This window comes from Leptonychotes weddellii, chromosome 5, assembly GCF_054177405.1.
Source record: "Leptonychotes weddellii isolate Sample4059 chromosome 5, ASM5417740v2, whole genome shotgun sequence".
In the NCBI taxonomy this organism is placed as follows: domain Eukaryota; kingdom Metazoa; phylum Chordata; class Mammalia; order Carnivora; family Phocidae; genus Leptonychotes; species Leptonychotes weddellii.
Window position 1 is genome coordinate 147,523 of NC_138373.1, and position 19,465 is coordinate 166,987.

At 57.7% G+C, this 19,465-nt stretch overlaps 1 protein-coding gene across 1 annotated transcript; it reads left to right on the top strand.

Moving 5' to 3' along the window:
- Positions 1–4,086: 4,086 nt before the first annotated feature.
- FOXL3 (forkhead box L3) lies at positions 4,087–5,864 on the top strand. Its single transcript, XM_006748226.2, has 3 exons — positions 4,087–4,193; positions 4,584–4,752; positions 5,059–5,864. The coding sequence occupies exons 1-3, from the start codon at positions 4,087–4,089 to the stop codon at positions 5,446–5,448; spliced, it is 666 nt and encodes a 221-aa protein (XP_006748289.1). The 3' UTR covers positions 5,449–5,864.
- The last annotated feature ends 13,601 nt before the right edge of the window (positions 5,865–19,465 follow it).

The following is a 19,465-nucleotide window of genomic DNA, read 5'->3' on the forward strand; positions in this document are numbered from 1 at the left end:
GGCAGTGGAGGCTGGAGAGGCACCCCCTCTGTGGTGCCACAGGGCCTTTGCACAGCCTCCCGGCCTGGAGCTCTCTGCCCCACACCAACCATATTTTGTTAATTCCTATTCTGAGTGCTGCTCAAGCATTCCAGCAGTGGAGGGGAGTTTCCTGGTGCTTCTCCTGGCCATCTCAGTATGTCCTATCATGGATACATACTGTCCTTTCCACTTTCTGGGATCCTCTGCTTCCCCACTAGGCTGGGAGCAATGTGAGGACCAGGAGTGCTTTTCGTTCTGCCCAGTTTCTGGCTTGTGGTAAGTCCTCACTGAACACTGTGGATGAGCAACTTGGCATGGCTCAGTCCCCGCCGACCTCACCACTTGTCTCATGCACTGAACTTGTAACATTCCTCCGAGGCACCTCCTTTCCCCACCCTGAGCCCTGGCGCCCAGCTGGCCGGGTCTACACCTGGGTCCTCATCTCCGTGGTGCTCCGGCACTTGCTGATTCTCTACCCCATGCTGTCCCCGCCACTGGAGTCAAGGGTTCCCACTTCCCGTGGGCCCCCTGTGGTCCATGTCTCCTGGTAATCACACCCCTGCAGGCCCCTCAGCGTTGCACCAGGTTGGTCTCTGAGGCCAGTAGACATACAGGTCCCTGCCAAAACTAGGTCCCGGAAGACCCTGGGCCCCTGCTTCTCCTTCTCTCAGATCTCCTGTGCAGGGGAAGTTACCTGCCTTGTTGTGAGTGGTTCGGTGGAGGGGCCCATGTGGTGAGGACTGGAGGCCCCCGGGCCAGCAGCTGGCACCAGCTTACGAGCAGGCGGGAGACTGCTTGGAGGGGGGCCTCCAGCCCGTCAAGCTTTCAGAAGACACACCCCCGGCCACAGGGAGAGAGAGAGCCTGAGCTGGAAGTTGTCGGCTCAGCCACACCCAAATCCAACTCTCAGAAAGCCTGCGAGACAGACACGTTGGCAGAGAGAGTGCCACAGACTCCAGCAGAACCAGCCATCTCGTTCAATGTGTCTACTGATTTTACACAAGAAGCAGGATTCTACCAGGGGTGTTACAAAGTGCGTCACGGGGTGTGGGACCGAATGCCCACCCCAAGCAAAGGAGCCCAGCTGGCCGCTCGGAGGGGAAGCTGCCTCCACGTCATGCTCTTATGACATTGTTTTCCATCAGCCCTCGGAAGTGACACGTGGGAGACAGCATGGTTTTTGGTAATGAGAGCTCTTAATTAGAAGTGGCTTCAAACTTGGGCTCTGATCGTCAACAGCTGTGGGACGCAGGGCCTGGGATTATTGTCATCTGTTTCTCCACGGGCTGGTATGTGGCCTTTCCAAGGGAAGGGACCATTTTCAGGGGATGGGCCAGCTCACACGGAGGTGCAAGGTGCTGAATGTGCCAGGCATGACCCGGGTCTCGAGATGATGGCTCCCCTGAGAGTCTCTGGGTTACTCCAGCTCAGGGTTCCCCTCCTCAAGAGGTTCAGGTTTGGAGTGGCCACCGGAGCCTTCCACCCCAAGATGTGGAAGGCTGGAGTGAAGTAGCCATGTTGTTTCCTGCTTGTCCATCATCTGTGTGACAGAGGCTTCAAGGTCCTTCTTATAGCCCGGTACACAGGGTCCCCTGATGCTGGCTGACCTCGCTGGCCAGGACAGAGCTCCAGGCCCATCACATCTGCTCCCACTGCTTCTGCCTGACCGTGTAGCTCCTGGGAGGGCAAGCCTCAGAACCCAGGTTCTCCAAGGAGGCGCCTGAAGCTTGACAGAAAGCCGTGGAGGGAAGGGTGAGGACAAGAACAGGAACTGGCAGAGAAAACCCTTGCTGAGCAGAGGTGATGTGTTTCTCTCTTTGGCACAGACTGCTCTGCCTCAAATCTCATTCTCACCGCTTGACATCTTGGGTCTCCAAGACCACTGCAGATTATTGAATTAAACTTTTTTATTTGGAGATAACTGTAGATTCCATGCAGTTGTAAGAAATAAAACAGAGGTCCCATGTACCCTTTACCCAGTTTCCCCCCATGGTGACATCTTGCATAACGCACAATCCCACGACCAAGACCTTGACATTGACACAGCACATGCAGAGCGTGGCAAGGTTGCAAGGGCCCCTCGCGTCATCCTGTTATCGTTGCAACCACTTCTGTCCTGCCTGCACCTCCTCCTAACTCCGGGAAACCACTCTGTTCCACATTTTATCATATTGTCTTTTCAAGAATGTCTGTAGATGGCAGCATGTAGTATGTGACCCTTGAGGCTGGCTTTTGCGCTTAGTTGGAGATCCATCCAGCCTGCTGCTGTGTCAGTGGTTGGTTGCTTTGCATTGCTGAGGTGTCCCCTGGTGTAGACGGGACAGAAGCTTGTTTAGCCGTTTCCCTGTGGAAGGACGTCTGGGCAAGTCCCAGTTTGGGGATGTGACCAAAAAAACTGCTCTAAGTATGTGTGCACAGGTGTTCTGTGACTTTCACTTTCCATTTCTCTGGGATAAACGGAAAAGTGTCTAATTGCTGCTTAACACTGTGGTCACATGTTTAATTTTTAAAGAAACTGCCAAAATGTTTTCAAGAGGGGCTGTACCATTTTATGTTCCCACAGTCCAGCAAATATAATTTTGACATCTGACAGAGAGGACAACACAGAGCCGCTGAATGTGTTTGAGCTCCAGTGTGCTTCTGATCCTCAGCAGAAGCCAGCCGTGGTACCCAAGCAGAAGGACCGCTGCACAGCCTCCCGGGGGGTGCTGGGGGAACCTGGCTGCACCAAGTCAGGCCTGCCCACCCTTCCTAACCAAGGGCGGTGGGCAGCATCAAGCCCTCATGGGGCCAACTGGCTGGACTGAACACAGGTCATTTCTGAGCTCAGGGTTGTGCTTTGAAGGGAGAATTTTCTGGAAAAAGACTATCCAGGCTTCCTGACCTCAGGCAGATTCACAGAAATGGGTCAGTTCAGAATTCTGCAGATTATTCATGGAAATGCCTTTGGTGGCACATCCCACTGTGAAACAGACTCCCCCCCCTCCGCCCCTTGCCACACCCCGCCCGGCAAGATCCCACCTCATTTTTTTTCCTAAAATTCCCATACCTTGTCTTCTCTTCTGCATGCATCTACCCATACAAGGAACCACAGCTTTGGAGCTAGAAGGGACCAGTAAAGTAGTGGCTAAGCTGTCAAGTGTGCTCCCAGGACTGAAAGCTCTGTGCCCCAGGCACTCAGGGGCTCCCTTACAGAGCAGGCTCCTGAGCCCCTTGCCGGGACCTGGAGGAGGCACCCTTCTGGGCAGTTAGAGACAGTGCCGCTGGGACGCAGGGCCTTGGAGGAAGTGCTGGACCCTGTGTCTCTGACCGGGCTCTGATCTGGTGCTCCAGGCAGGGACACACCAGCGGGGCCCAAACTATCCTGCCTGGACCCTGCTGTTCTGGGGCAGGAGGTGGGGCCGAGCCTGGTAGTGGGGGAGGCGACAGTCCCGGCCCTGTCTGTGGCCTGGCTCATGGCTCTGTTCTGGCAACCCAAGAGTCCACTCCGGGATCCGGCGCCAGGGAAGAACCTAGTGTCTCCGTGCGCGCCCAGGGCGCACAGACCCGCGAGCTCCGAGGAAACATCCGCCAGTGCAGGGAGCCCACGGGGAGCCCCAGCTCTGGCTCGGGGCGGGAGCGGGGGGATGGGAGGGATACCCAGCAGCCCTTCCTCGAAATCTGGGGCCAGCGCAGGGAGCGCGGCACGGGCACCGGGGCGGGAGCAGGAGGCGGGGCGGGGGGGGGGGTGGCGCCCCGCCTGTCGGACCACCCAGCACGCCATTCCCTCCTCCCTCGGTCCGCAGGCGGTCAGAGGGTCACCCAGAGCCCCGCTCGGCTCCCCTCAGCCGCTTTCCTGGTGGCTGGGGCCTCCCCCGCGCTGGGATTGGATGCGAGAGAAGGGGGTGGGCGCGGGTGGGGGACCCCAGAAGCCCAGGTTCCCAGCTCGGGCGTAGAAGAGCCCGCAGTGCAGACGCTGCTGGCCCGCGCCCCGGAGGACCTCAGCAAAGACCTGGCGGGCTGGCGGGCGGCGCGGAGGAGGTGGCAAAGACAGCGGTGGTCCCCGCGGGCACTGGGTGCGCCAAGATGTTTGACAGCTCACAGTATCCCTACAATTGCTTCAATTACGACGCCGACGACTACCCAGCCGGCAGCTCGGACGAGGAGAAGCGGCTCACGCGGCCCGCATACAGGTGACCGCGGGGCGCGTGGTGGGAGCCTGCCGGCCGGGGACCCTCCTCCTCAAGGACCTCCTGGGACGGAGGGAGGGCTTTCTTCTCCGGAGATGGGGGGTGGGTGGGATTCAGAGAAGGGACACCTTCCTCTGCAAGTTCTCTCAACTGCCCTGAGGAAACTCCCAAGTGTGAAGATGAGCTTCTTGGGTCTCGGCAGAAGCGGGGAGCGGGGAACTCCAGGGTTCACGCTCCCAAACAACCCCTTCCCGCGGGCACCTCCCACACACCACGGAGCCCTGGGGGCGGAGGAGTTGTGCGCTTCTAGAGGGGCTCCTGGCTGGAGGGGATTCCAGACGCCACAGCGTCCCCTCCTCCGCCCCGCGTGGCCCCATGCGCCCCTATTTGCAGCTACATCGCGCTGATCGCCATGGCCATTCAGCAGAGCCCCTCAGGCAGGGTGACCCTGTCCGGCATCTACGACTTCATCATGCGCAAGTTCCCCTACTACCGAGCCAACCAGCGCGCCTGGCAGAACTCCATCCGCCACAACCTGTCCCTCAACAGCTGCTTTGTCAAGGTGAGCCCCGCCCCGGCCCGCCACCCCGCTCCCCGGAATGGCCCCCGAGTGTCCCAAGCTGGGGGCTCCTGGGCCAAGTCATCCTTGATTGGGGGCGGGGGAGGATTTTGCAGCAGCAGTTGCTGGAAAGTTCGTTTTTAGCAAATTTAGTGCCTCCAGCTTGCTCCATGAGCAACGCCACACACCGCAAGGACAGGGACCTGCCCAGTGCTTGTCCTGGCGTCCTAAGTGAGCCCAGATGCGGAGAGGGGTGCGCAGGAGCGCACCGGGAACCAGCCCTTCGCAGAGCCCCTCCCTCTCCCACAGGTGCCTCGGACGGAAGGCCACGAGAAGGGCAAGGGCAACTACTGGACGTTCGCGGGCGGCTGCGAGTCGCTGCTGGACCTCTTCGAGAATGGCAACTATCGGCGGCGCCGGCGCCGTGGCCCCAAGCGGCAGGGGGTGGGGGAGGCGAGGGCGGGGGGCGCGGAGGGGCCTCCGGGGCCGCCTGAGCCAGCCCCGCACCGCCAGCCCCCGGCCCCTGTTAGCTGCGCTGCCACGGGGAAGGAGGAGCCCAGGGGCATCAAGTTCAGCATTGACTACATCCTGTCCTCGCCCGACCCTTTTCCAGGGCTCAAGGATCCCTACGGCCCCCAGGAGGGCAGAAACCCCTGGCTGGAAACCCAGCAAATGAACCTCCACCTTTGGACAGTATGAGCCAGGGCTGGCACCCAGTTAGTCTGGGGTCTTCCAGGTGATTGCAACCCCACTTCGAGCCAAGAAGCAAAGTTTTGCCACATCCTACTAACTTCCACAGACACGTCCCTGCTCCGTGCTGCAAACCACCCTGGGCTGGAGAGACAGGAGGTCAGTCTTCGGGCTTCATCCTTCAGAGAAAGTTCCCTTGCAAGAAGACCCACGGGGTCCTGCTTGACTGAAGCGTTTGCTCTGGATTCACTGAATGATCCTTCTCTGAGGAATAGGAACACAGGTTTAGGGCCACGTTCACTTAGACCCAAGGTAGCATTTCATCCCTCCGTAATCTGAGAATTGGCTGCATAGACAGCCACACCCTGGAAGGCGGCCAGTACGCTCAGTCTACAGTTGGCGAAGTGGGTGGGCATCTTCCCTAGAGCTAAAAGTGATACTAATAAAGTGCAAACAGTGAAGTCAGATATCAGTTGATCCCATGAATGTCGCCCCGAGGTTTTTGACTGTGGCCCTGCTACGGATGATGTGATCGAAAGAGTAAGTGCATCTTGTGCTGTGAACAGAATAGCCGATGATTGCTTGAGAAATCCTGTGCACTTTTTTATATAGGAAAGAAGGCAGGAAGAAGGGAGGAGCAAGAGGGAGGAGGGAGGGGTCCAAATTTGGGACAACATGGGGCAAAGTACACTTTTCTTGGTTCTTCTGAGCAGGGAGTGCGTTTCTACTGGGGCACGTTCCACCCAGCTGGTTTCCCGAGGAGGCAGACATTCCGTAGCAGGCGGCTGATGGATCCCTGCTACACTGTGAGGTGTACAATTAGGGAGTGCACAATGACGAGCATTAGGGGCGGGTACACTCCATTTGAAATGTAAATGATTTAATTACTGCGTGGAGACGGGCATTTTAAAAAACACAATTATGCACAGTGAAACTATTTGACCAACCTTATCATTTTTCACCAGCCCAGTTTTGCGGAGTTAATTGCTTTCCATGACTTAATTTGAACATTAGTATGGATTACACCTAATCTGATCCACTAGGTGAGAATGATTGGCTAATTTTATAAACAACAAAAACACACCTAAGGAAGCTGACTGTCTCGACTGGGAATTACATGGTTGTGCTTTATTGGACTCTGAAAAACCCAGACCGGTAAAGGAAGGCAGGCAGGAGGTGGAGACAGACAGAGCCATGCAAGAGACTCACTTAGACTGGCTCGCTTCTGATTCAGACAAGCTGACATTTCATTAAACTGCAGCATTATTATTCGTCCACCCTGTAGATACCTCCTTGGGTTGGACATAATCGTTTTGAGAAAAGGGGAGAAGGCCGTTACTTATGAATGTTGTGAAATGCCTGATCCCCGAGTCCAGAGATGAGTGCTGGTGGTGATGTGCCCACTGCCTGCCCGCCATCACTCTCTTGGTCTGGCCAGGCCCTGCCCATGGGGCAGCCAGTCAGCCTCATGGGAGGAGGGGAGCCCTGCCTCAAACAGCCCTCCGGAGAAAGGACTAAGGCCTGCAACACAGAGGACGTCTCTCCTTCGCAAATGCCAGATGCCCGAGCTCTTTGCTGGGAAAGCACCCAACATTGGTGGGCCCTCACTGCCCGCTAGGCACCCTGCTGAGCCCAGACAGGGGCTGTCTCCATGGCAGGAACACCAGCCGTGGTTGATGGTTGCATTACTTCTCATCCCCACTTTGCAGATGGGACCCGCATGCAGGTGGACCCAGGCCAAGGCCCAGGCATGTGGCTTTGGGGCTGGGCTGCTAACACGCCCTCCAAGCTATGGCTCATGCAGACTCAGAGTGTCTGTCTGCACATTCGTGCATGTGTGCATCGCAGGTGTGATGTCTGTCGGTGTTCCCGTTATTCGTATCCCTTTGCCAGTTGAGCTAAAAGCATTGTTTTAAATGATAGTAGATATGACGTAGGTGGTGTGGTGCAGGTGGTACTTATCATACATAAGTAGATGGCATACAGAGTATCTGAAGATATATTTTTCTGCTATCAATCAAACAAATAAAATTTGCCTTTTATCTTTCGGGTTCTAGCCGCATTCCCGCTTTTTGTCCTGGTGAGCAAAGCCTGATGGAACAGAAAATTCCTCTGTCCTAAAAGAGGGCAATTTTGGAAGCCCCAGCCTTGGAGGGGGAGAGGAGTCCTGGCAACCAGACAGGCTGTTAGCACGCCCTCCCCTGTGCACAGGGTCCGCGGCAGGTGCTCACTGGCTGCCGGCGAGCAAAGGGATGGCGCCAGGCAGGCGAGGTCTGTGTACTATGAGGTATAACATTTGTTTTGCAAAGGATATCAATCATGTTTTTAAAAGCGAAGGGACATTTTCAATTTGCCAGCGTGTGATATCCCACAACTCAGGCAGGTCTTCCAGTCTTTCAAGTGAGTGGCATTTAATACCAAACAACATTGCAGGGGTGAGGGCCGGCTCTGACCTATTCAAATACCGCCACCACGCAGACTCGCCCAGCACACGTCTAATTAAATACTTTATGCCTCTCTTGCAAATCCGCTGATTGATCACTGATATGTACATTACCACCGCATTACCCCCGAGCAGATGTCTGCCACACGGTTACGGATCACCGGGTTTCCATTAACAAAGTTGGGAGGCGCTGCTGTGCGGGAGTTCAGCGGAGGTGTGTGCAAACCACCATCGTGTAGAGCAAAGTTCCCAGCTGGGCGGCATCCAGGCTGAGCTTTTCCTCACCCAGACTCCGTGGGAGGATGTCCTTCCTCACAGCGGCTGGCCAGGCCTCGGCCCTCCACCACAGCCAGAGACCAATGGAGACCACATTTGGGTGGATGGGAGAGAACCCCGGGATGGGAGCACGAGCAGGTCTATGAGTACAAAGGGGTCCTGGATGATGCCCTCCCCTGCCGCCCCGTCCGACCCTGGGGTCCAGCATCGCTGTGTCTCCCCAGAGAGGCCTCCCTTAGCCAGCAGTGCCCTCCATACCAAGCCACTCTTTGGCCCTTGGTCTGCCTTCCCCCCCCCCCCCCAGGAAGCAGAGAAAAGGCCTCGTTTCTCTTCAAATTCCTTCCTTCCTTGATTGAGCGGTTCTGGGGCTGTGTGTTCATTCATTCAACAAACATCCATAAGTCCAGTGCTAGGTTCTGGGGTGCAATTATGGACCAGCCTGCATCCCAGCAGCATGCATAGAGCCCTCACATATCCAGGAGGCTGGGAAGGAAGCCTGCGCCCAGGGAGCTGAGACAGCAGACAACTCGGGGCACAACAACCAGTTCAGACAGGGTGGATAGGCAGGACCCTCCAAGGGCCACCTTCAAGTTGAGGCCCTAGGGACAGGCAGGGGCCCGCGTGCCAAGAGGAAGGGCATTCCAGGTGGGGGGTGGTAAGCTGAACCCCTGAGCAGGGGGAAGGAGTCGGCGGGGGTGGGGGTGGCTTGCAGAAGGCCAGTGTGGCTGGAGGGAAGCACAGGGAGGGGAAAATGCTCTCCCAGCCCCCAAGTCCAAGACAAACACCCATGTCTTTAGCCTTTGAAGTTTGAAGTGCGTCTCCTGCATTTGCCTCAGTTTGTCACTGTTCTTTCTGATACGTGGAACTCCTACAGGACAATCACCTCCCATGCTCTGGGCACTTCACCTTGGTTAATGTGGCCTCCATACTGGCTCCCTTACTGGGGCAGACACGCGCTGCACGTCTCCTGCTCTTGTCCTCAAGTGTCTCTTCCTGACCTGTCCCATCCTGTGCTCATGAAACCAAGACACAGGTCCTGGCTGGGTGGGTGATGCAAGCAAGGATAGTGTACAGAGGGTGAGAGGGGTCTTCTAGAGCTCCTATTGGCACCAGCCCTCCTTGGCATCTTCTAGGCCTCAGTCAGCTACCCAGAATGACCTTGGAGGCCTTCGGACCCATGGTCCTGGCCTCCCAGGCAGGGGCAGGGAGCAGCACCAGGCTGGGAGCCTTGCAGATGCATGTCCTCAGACAGGCCATCTGCCCACTTGAGCCCTGGGTTCTTCATCTGTAGCATGGGCCACACACAGAACCCCTGGGGACTTAGCTGAGATGGACCATGTCTCCCATCTCATGTCTCCCACCCACCCCCAATGCTCTGCTCAGCTCACACCCCGTGGGGGAGGCAGAGAACGGACTGGCTCTGGGCTATGAGAAGCCTCATAGAAACCGGCTCCCCCAAGCTGGGCAAGTCCTCTGGGCACCTCCCTTCCTTGAAGAGCCCCCAGGGCCCCTGCTCCTTCCCTGGGACCTCACATCTGCCCTGGGCACTGCCCGCTTCCTGCCTCCCCACAGGCAGGCCGGGATGGGGCCACCTGGAGCCTCCAGAGTGGGAGGGGTCGGGCCGAGGGGCTCTCCTTCCCCCACATGTGCAGCTTCCTCAGTGAATCTACTCTGGCCTCCCACTCTGGGGGTTGGGCAGCGTTTCCCTCTCTGCCTCATCCCTCCATTGGGAAGTGAGGCCCTTGGCACTGAGCTGGGCACAAGGCCAGGGAGGAGCCTCCGCAGGGTATGGGCTCCCTCTGAAATCCCTCCAGGACAGACCCTGGGCCATGTGGGCGCAGCCCCAACAACAGTGAGACCAAGAACGGGACCGGGGAGACCCTGATAGTGGAGGAGGCCACTCAGCCCAGGGCGGGGAGGCTGACACCAGGGGGCCTCCTGTCAGAAGTGAGACCAGTGCTTTACATCGAGGCCATGGACTCAGTCACGCAGGTGTCCGAGGGGGCGGCCCCCCTGGACAGCACTGGGGTAGAGAGGAGTGCTCATCTGAGGAAGGGCGGCTGAAGGTGGTGCTGCGGAGGAAAGTCCTCAAGGGTTTAGTGACCAGGCGGAGGCCCCACAACAACCCACTCACAGAGGACGTCCGCCCAGGGTGTGTGTGAGGATGGGAAAGGGCCCCTGGGGGTGGGACCCTGGTGGGGAGGGCAGGCAAGCTACACAGGTAAGGAATGCGGTAATGCTGCACGCCCAGAAGTTCCCCTAGGGGACGGGGCAGAAGGGCATCCCATCATGCACAGGACAGCTGTGCTCACCCCACAGACCCCAGCCGGCAGTCAGGGGTTCAGCCCAGACGGCGACCTGGGACAACAGTGGCAGCAGGGTGCTGGTATTTGCTGAGGGTTCCCCACAGGCCAGGCCCTGTTCTGAGGATCCTCAGGCCACGTTAAGTGGGTCATCTGACTCTCTGCATTTCACAGGGGGAGACAGACAGAGGTGTGCGGTGGGGTTTGAACGCAGGGGTCCGACCACACCTGTCAGCAGTTTGTCTAGAGGACCCCAGGGTCATTGGCCAGGCAGCAGTGTGATATCCGGGTGTCACTCTGGGAGGTGGGAGAGTGCAGGGCCAGGGCCCAGCGTCCCCACACTCTCTGGGAGCCTGCCCCCACCTGCCTCTTCTCGGGGTGCCTCTAGCTCATGCCCTAGAGAGGAGGATAATGTAGTGACAGCCAAGGAGAGGGCAGACATGCCCACCCCCAGCACCTGCTGCACACCACGACGGCTGAGGGCAGGGGTGGGACAGACGCACAGCTCCATTTTACAGAGGAGGAGACTGAGGCTCAGAGAGGCCTCCCAGAGCTCATGGGAGCAGAGGCAGGTCCTCGGTCCATCCTCCCCCACCCAGGTGCCCAGGATGCCAGGCTGAGCCAGGCCAACCTTCTAGGCTGGAGGTTAAATGGAATCAGACTCCAGGACCCCTCCACCCCCAAGCTACAGCCACCATTTGACCGCTGAGCAAGTGCCAGGGGCTCCAATTCGGGACTGAGGCGGGCGTGGACCCACGTGCAGCCTCATCTTCCCGGCCCCTGCCTTCTAGGGGAGGGGGCATGAGAACTGCCGCTCCCTGCCCCATGGGGATGAGCCCGGTGTGTAGCCCTGTCAGCAAATACTCCAGCAGGAAGCTGCAGAAGGGCATGTGCTGTCTATCACCTGTAACTTGGTTTTGTATTCAGCCAAATTAGCAATCCATAAACATTTGCAAACTGAATGTTTTCATCCCATTAAAAATACCAAGTACATCTTATGCAGGTGGGTCTCACCCGAGCGCTTGCTCTTCTGGAGAAACTCGCTCCTGGAACGGAAGGTGCTGTCAGGCCTCGCCGTGGCTGGCTGCACGTGGGGCCACATCTCCCCAGCTTTAGGCCACTTCAGACCCCGTCCACATTGATGTGAGCTCGCCCAACCGAGACGGCAGAATTAGATTTATAATGAAGCACGGTCACACGGCCACGCAGTTTCCGAAGAAAAGGAAATTGAGTGGCAACATTTGAACTGATGTAACTTCGCTCTGCGCTGTGTTGGTGTCCACACCGCCGGGAGGCCGCCGCCCTGACCCCTAGCCCTGCGCCTCCCAGTCGGTCGCCCTGTGGCCTGTCAGGTGCTCCAACAACCACTCACCACGCACTCCCGCTGGTCCCCAGGTCCCCGCGAGCCCAGGACTCCCCTCAGTTGCCTATCCTCACCCTCCAGAGCTGCTCGGCTTCTGGCTTTGAGAGACACCACGGTATTTGCACCGAGTTTGGAGCAAGAGGAACAGAGTCAAACCAGCTGCCTCTCACATTGGTTCATGGGAAGGATCCGGTTGTAGACAGCGCGTCACATCCATTCCTGACATGAGTTGTGTCACCGCCTCTGTCCCTCCGAGGGCACCCGTGATGAGCCACCAGTCCCATGCGTGGTGGAGCCTTGTGCAGTGCTCAGCAAACGTGGATGACCTTAGAGCCGGGGCCCCGGTGGCTCCTGGTTTAGACCCCCTTTTTACCGGCCACAGAGGCAAGTGGCCACCAGTGGCAGGAACCCCGGAGGACAACGAGCAGGGAGTTCTGTCCCCAGCGAGAAGGCGGGGTGGCAGGGCCGGGCCAGTGTGAACCTGGTGGGCAGCAGAGCCAGGGTGGTGGCACAGCCCACTGCCTCCCTCAGTGACACCGGTCCGGGCTGAGTGCACCTGCGCGGCAGGGATTCCGGGAAAGTCCAGGAGAAGCCACTTTTGTCTCTGTCAGCCAAGCAGGTGCAATAAGACAAGAGCCAGAACCACCCAGACTGGAGAGCTCTGTTCAAGGGAAATTCTGGTGCTGGGTGAGGGTGGAGACCCACGTGCGGCCTGACCTCCCATGTATCATCCACACCTGAGAGAGATTTACTAACGCAGATGTGCCCTCTGCCAGACTCTGTGGAAGGAAGAGGATCTTTCTTTGGTGGCCTCTGACAGCATCCTGGGAGGTGAGGGCAGAGGACACCCTGATCTGACAAAGGGGGACCCTGAGGCTCAGAGAGAGACCACAGCTTGGAGCAGCCATGGCCATGTGTAAATCTGGGCCCTCAGATTCCCACCCCAGCCGTTCACAGGCGGACGAGGCAGAGATGGCCATCATGCACGTGCATACGCACACACACACTCACGGGCACTTGCATACATGCACACACTCATGGGTGTTTGCACGTGCACACTCACGAGCGCTTGCTCACTTGCACACTCTCACGGACACATGCACACATTCGCGGGTGCTTGCACACAAGCACACTCATGGGCGTGTGCACACACAGGCACGTGCACACACTTGCAGGTGCTTGCACACATGCACACTCTCACGGACACATGCACACACTCGCGGGTGCTTGCACACACGCACATTCATGGGCACGTGCACACACTCACGGGTGCTTGCACACATGCACACTCACGAGCGCGTTCACACATGCACACTCGTGGGCACATGCACACACTCACAGGCACGTGCACACACTTGCAGGTGCTTGCACACATGCACACTCTCACGGACACATGCACACACTCATGGGTGTTTGCACACACATTCATGGGCACATGCACACACTCACAGGCATATGCACACACTCACGGGAGCTTGTACACACGCACACTCGCAGGTGCTTGTGCACATACACACTCACGAGCACTTACACACACTCACAGACACATGCACACACTCACAGGTGCTTGCACACAAGCACACTCATGGGCGTGCACACACACAGGCACGTGCACACACTTGCAGGTACTTGCACACATGCACACTCTCATGGATACATGCACACACTCATAGGTGTTTGCACACACATTCATGGGCACATGCACACACTCACGGGAGCTTGCACACATGCACACACTCATGGGTGTTTGCACGTGCACACTCACGAGTGCTTGCACACTTGCACACTCTCACGGACACATGCACACACTCACGGGTGCTTGCACACAAGCACACTCATGGGCGTGTGCACACACAGGCACATGCACACACTTGCAGGTGCTTGCACACATGCACACTCTCACGGACACATGCACACACTCATGGGTGTTTGCACACACACATTCATGGGCACACGCACACACTCACAGGCACATGCACACACTCACGGGAGCTTGCACACATGCACACTCGCGAGCACTTGCACACTTGCACACACTCACAGACACATGCACACACTCACAGGTGCTTGCACAGAAGCACACTCATGGGCGTGCACACACTTGCAGGTACTTGCACACATGCACACTCTCACGGACACATGCACACACTCATGGGTGTTTGCACACACATTCATGGGCACATGCACACACTCACGGGAGCTTGCACACATGCACACTCGCAGGTGCTTGTGCACATACACACTCACGAGCGCTTGCACACATGCACACACTCACAGCCACTTCCACACATGCACAGGGCACACAGCATGGGACATGCACACTGTCGTATCATTCATCGACAGGCTCAGAGAGGAAATGGGAGTCTGGGCGCTGCTGGCTGGATCTACTTGCCGCTGTCACACCAGCACGCCCTGGCACATGTAGCTCTCTCTCTCCCACAATGCCTTTTCCATCTTCACGGCCTCATAAAAACCTATTTGGCTTTCTAATCATGCTGCAAAATTCCCTCCTCTGTCCAGGCTCCCAGCGCCCACGGGCAGACATAGCTATTTGGCCCATGCTCAGATGGTAGGTACAGAGCAACCAGCATCTAAGGGGGCACAGAGGAGAAAGCAGAGCCTTGGAGAGATGTGCCGGGGCCACGCTGCTCAGGGCGGGTCACGTGGGCTCCCAAGGTCCCTGGCATCTCCCACCCCAGAGAGGCAGGGACATGATGGAGCAGAGGGGGCAGGAGCTCTCCAGGCCACACTGCCCCCTGCCCCCCGCCCCGTGCTCATCCTGCACTTGGCAGGCGCCTCGATAAGTGCATCTCAGACGTGTCCTTGTCTCCTGAGAAGTCTTGGGCCCACAGAGCAGGACGTTCCAGACACGAAGACAAGAAGGCCACATGTGTCTGCAGTTTCTGGAAAGCTGGGAACAATTTTTCCCCACTGTTTTCTGTTTAGATTAACTGACTTGGCCCGATGTCATCCAGGAAACTGGCTGGGTGTCTCACGTTAGCCCAGAGAGGCAGACAGGCAAACCTCCAGCTCCCCAGTCACAAAGGGCTGACATCGCCCCCCTGTAGGTGGTGGCCTGGGCTGGGGTGGGGGGCTGAGCCAGGCCCAGCCTGAGGAGCCCAGTGCTCCAAACATGGAATGTGGACATGTCCGCCCTGCTTGTAAGCCTGAGCTGGCTGGGCTGCCGGGGATGCCTGCCCTCCACCTGCAGCTGCCCCCATCAGGGCCAGCATTCAGGGACCCCATAGTCCAGTCCTAGAGCCCAGGGACCCTCCCAGGCACTACCCACAGCGCTTGAAGCAAACAAATGATGGAGCAGGCAATTGATCCCCATTCTACAGATGAGAGATGGAGGCCAGGAGAAGAGATGGGCCTCCATGGCTCTGTGCCCCCATCAACAGCCCTCCGAGGGCCTCATGTCACAGCCTATGGGACAAGGGGTGGCTGGACTGTGGGTCCGTGGGTCTCGGCAGTGCTATCCTGGGTTGGAGGCTTCACGTCCCGTGTTGGCTCTTTCTGGGTCTGCTTCTCCGGCTCCTGTTCTTCTTGCCTCTGGAGCTTGCCCCCGACACCTGGGCTTCAGCAGGAGGAGCAGAGCGAGGGGCATGGGACCTTCCCCGAGCAGGGTGTCCCTGGTGGTCCCACACTGCAGCCAGCATAGGGACAGGCAGCCCTGCGCTCAGAGGAGTCTGCATCTGCAACGGAAGAGTGTCTATTCTGCCCAGTGGATCATACCGGGAATCAGTCGCTGCAGCTGTCCCCACCCTGTTCCCTTGGGGACAGACCCTCCCACCTATGGCTACCTGGCGCAACCCTCATCCTTGAACGGATCCAGACTTCCCCAGTCAGATTACCCCTTCCCCTTGGCCACAGACATTGGTGCAGGGAGGGTCACATGACCCCCAAACAACTGAATAACCCCAGCCCCAGGGCCTCCGCTGGAACGGTGGGAAAAGAGCACTCTCTGGCTGGTGGAATGTGAATCTGGGACTGTATGTGGCCATCTTGCCACTGCCTAAGAAAAGCCTGTTGGAGAATAAATAGCACAGCCAGAAGCAGAGCCAAAAGATGGGGAGAGACAGATTCTTGAAAGCATGATAACACCTAGATCCAGCCATGCCTAAAGCCATTACTTTCCAATTATCTATGCCAATAATACTCTATTGAGCTCAAGGCAGTGTGACTTGTGATTCTAACACTCCCAACTGAAGGAATCTGGTTTATACAAAAGTGTCTCAGTATTTGCTCCACTATGGAGAATAAATGCTTTAACCCAAGAAATATATTCCTAGTGGTGGAATCATGACCAGTGAAACAGACACAACAGCTTAAAGGCCTCATGCTCAAGCACAGTGTGGAAACCTGGTCTACAGGTCACCGAGTCTGAGCCGCCTAGGAAAGAAATGCAGGTTCTCCTATAAGTTCCGAATCGATACAGCGGAGGAGGACGCTGAGATCTGCATTCTCATAAACTTCCTGATGCATCAGAGTTTGGGAACTATAGTCCTGGTCTCTCTGCTGCTGGGGCAGCTGCAAGAGGGCACACCTGCAGGTGGTCAGACCCCTGCGCTGCCCGCCTGCCTGCTCCGTGCTGGGGGCTTGGTCTGCAACTCACAGCTCTGGGGAGGGGCGCAGACAACTCTGCCACATCTTCTGTCCCGGGGAGGGCTGGACAGAGCCCTGCTGCTGAGGCCGGGACCGTACTGACCTGGCAGCCCGCTGGGAGGTGCAGGGCCGGGGCGGGGGTGCCAGAGGCTCAGAGCCAGCACAGCAATAACGTGCTGGAGAGGGAAGCAGTGGGGGGCACTGGGCACGGTGTCTCGTGTGTCCCCACACGAGGGCAGCTCTCCAGCCATCAGGGCTGTGTGTGCAGACACTCAGCTCAGCCTCCGCCCCTTCAGCCCCATCTCTGAGCTGAGGAGGTACCGACTCTCCAGTGCTCTTGAACTCATACTCACTGCCCACCCTCCCCGCCCCTGGGCTTACCTCTGAGGCATTTGCTGCACCGAGTCTGGCTCAGACCACATGTGCAGGACCAGCTGCAGACCTCTAGCCTGGCAGGTGTGATGCCCAGCCCTGTCTGTCCCGGTGCCCTGGACCCCTGGGAGCAGAAGGGGCTTCTCCTCCCGTCAGTTCACCAACGTGGCATTCTTGGCGTGAGTGGGACTGCTGGGTGTGCATGTCTGCCAGTTTGTACCTGTGAGCTCTGGGTGAGTGTGCCCCTGCAGACGTGCACTGTGAGTGTGCATGCATGGGTAACTGCGCAGGTTTCGCTGGTGCCTGTGTGCATGTGCACACGAGTGTGCCGAGTGTGGGTGCTATGGATGTGTCGGGGAGGGCGTGACACCCTCCACGTAAAGCCACCCTCCAAGTGACAGGTGGCTGTGAGAGGTGGGGCAGGCGGCCGTGGGGGTCTCTGGGACGTCACACCCCCTCACTCCCAGCCGCACAGTCACTGGGGCCACACGGCTCTGTCACCACCCTCACGACCTGATCGCATCGGCACAACCTTGGCGGCTTCTCCAATCCTTTCTGTGCCGAGACACGGGCATGCAGTGATAGCTGTGAGGGCCCAGATCTTGTGGGAACGTCTCCTCCCCGGGCAGGTGGCGGCTGGGGTCTCGCCAAGCGTGTCCACGGTGAGCCTGTCTCAGGGAGCTGCTCGGCACTGAGAAGCGCTCCCAGAGGAGCGGCCACCTCGAAGCCGAAAAAGGCAATCGCAGCCGCGCGGCTGGATGTAAAGGTTAGTACATAAATCAAGGGAAATGTCAAATGCCTTTTTACACTGATTGAGATGTAATTTGGGGCGGGGCCACGCCGGTCACTCGCGCTCAGTCATGTCCATAATCACTTCGAGATTGAGGGCCCCTCGCCCAGGACGGAAGGCTCTGCCGCCTCCCAGGATGGAGTGAGTGTGGCCGGCCCGGGTCCTCTGTCCGTGGTATTGACCAGAACCCAGGACATGTCACAAACATGGGCCCGGCCAGGAAAACTTTTCAAATGCCCCGAGACAGCACACATCCTGGAATCATCCGTGAGGGCCCGGGGCCACGAGGCTCAGCCCCGGGCCTCCGATGGCCAGAACCAGGCCCAGGGCCGGAGCGGCCTGTGAGGGGGTGTCATGCAAGGTAAAGAGGGGCAGTTCAGAGTGACAGGCCCTCACTCTGCCCGCAGCTCCAGACACACAGGGCAAAACCCCGGAAGTGGAAAGTGGACAGATGCACAACAGCTGGGGCTGAGATTTGACACGGTCACTTTTGGCAGCTGAGGGGTGCACAGACGGAAACCGGAGCGTGGAGAGGGCCCAAACAGCACCGTTGGCCCACCCTGAAAGGAGACAATACATTCGAACTAAGGACGCACTCAGGACGGACAGGGAGGCGTCCTGCAGGCATCACAAAGACAGAGGGTGTTCGTGACACGCCGGTGCCCTGCCCTCGGACCAGCCAGGAGGCTCCCCGCCCGGACTGTGAGCGGGACGAGGGTGCCGGCTACCGTCCAGGGTGACAAAGCCAGGAGAGCAACTAACAGCCACACCTTTGTTAATGTTGGAAAGCACGAGATAGGCTCCCTGTGCAGACTTTGAAAAATCTTTGAAAAATCTCCTTGCACTTGCCCGATCGCCTGCATTATATGATTCCTGACTTGGTGGTAAAAATAGTGTCTCCCATCACCTAGATGGCTAGGGGCAGGCATGTAACGGAGGCTTCTACTCCACTGGGGCACCCACTCAATAACCAGAGTTGGATTTGTGCGTGGTCCATGTGAGCGGATAGCGGGCACAGGGGAGTCTGCCTTCCGGGAAGCCCAGTGGCGAGGAGTCCAGCTCTTCGAGGCAGATGCAGCAGAACCTCTCCTGGGTAACCTTGAGCCGTGGCTCTCGACCCAAGATGGTGCCACCCTCCCCTGGAAAACCGCAGGAACGTATTTGTATTGGGGTTGATAGAATGCCATGGGCTGACCTGTGCTGGGGGTGGACCAGGGATGTTAGACAGTCAGCGGTAAACTAGAAAGAATCCTCCTTCTCAGAATGCCAGTGTGCTCCACAGAGAGACCCTGTCCCCAAGCCGTCGGGCCGCCCATTCTCACCCGAGAAGCCCCCGCAGCCCCCACACCCGGTGCATCCGCAGAGCCCGAGCTCCCCAATATTCACTGATAAGTGTGTTTTCTGCTTTAACTTAGCCAGAGTAGATGTATTGTTTGCAATTAAATATCATGACTGAGCCAAGCTCCATCTTGTCCTTATAACCCTGACTATCCACTGTCTTTTTGTCTTACTCAAAGAGTGCCTGAATAGAGATTTCCAGATGTTGGCCGTTTTCTCTACTGACCATCCATTCTTGCAGCTCGGACCTTTCTTTTGAACCTAATTTTCTCCTTCTAAATTATACCCTTAAGTTCTTCTTTCCGTTGGTGGTACTTTCTCAGTCTGAAGATGTCTTCTTCCTTCCCTCCCTCCCCTCTCCCTCCCTCCTCCTTCCCTCCCTCCCTCTCTCCCTCACCCCCTTCCTTTCCTTCCTTCCTTCCCTCCCTCCCTCCTCCCTCCCCCCTCCCTCCCTCCTTCCTTCCCTCCCTCCCTCACCCCCTTCCTTTCCTTCATTCCTTCCTTCCTTCCCTCCCTCCCTCTTTCCTTTCCTCCTC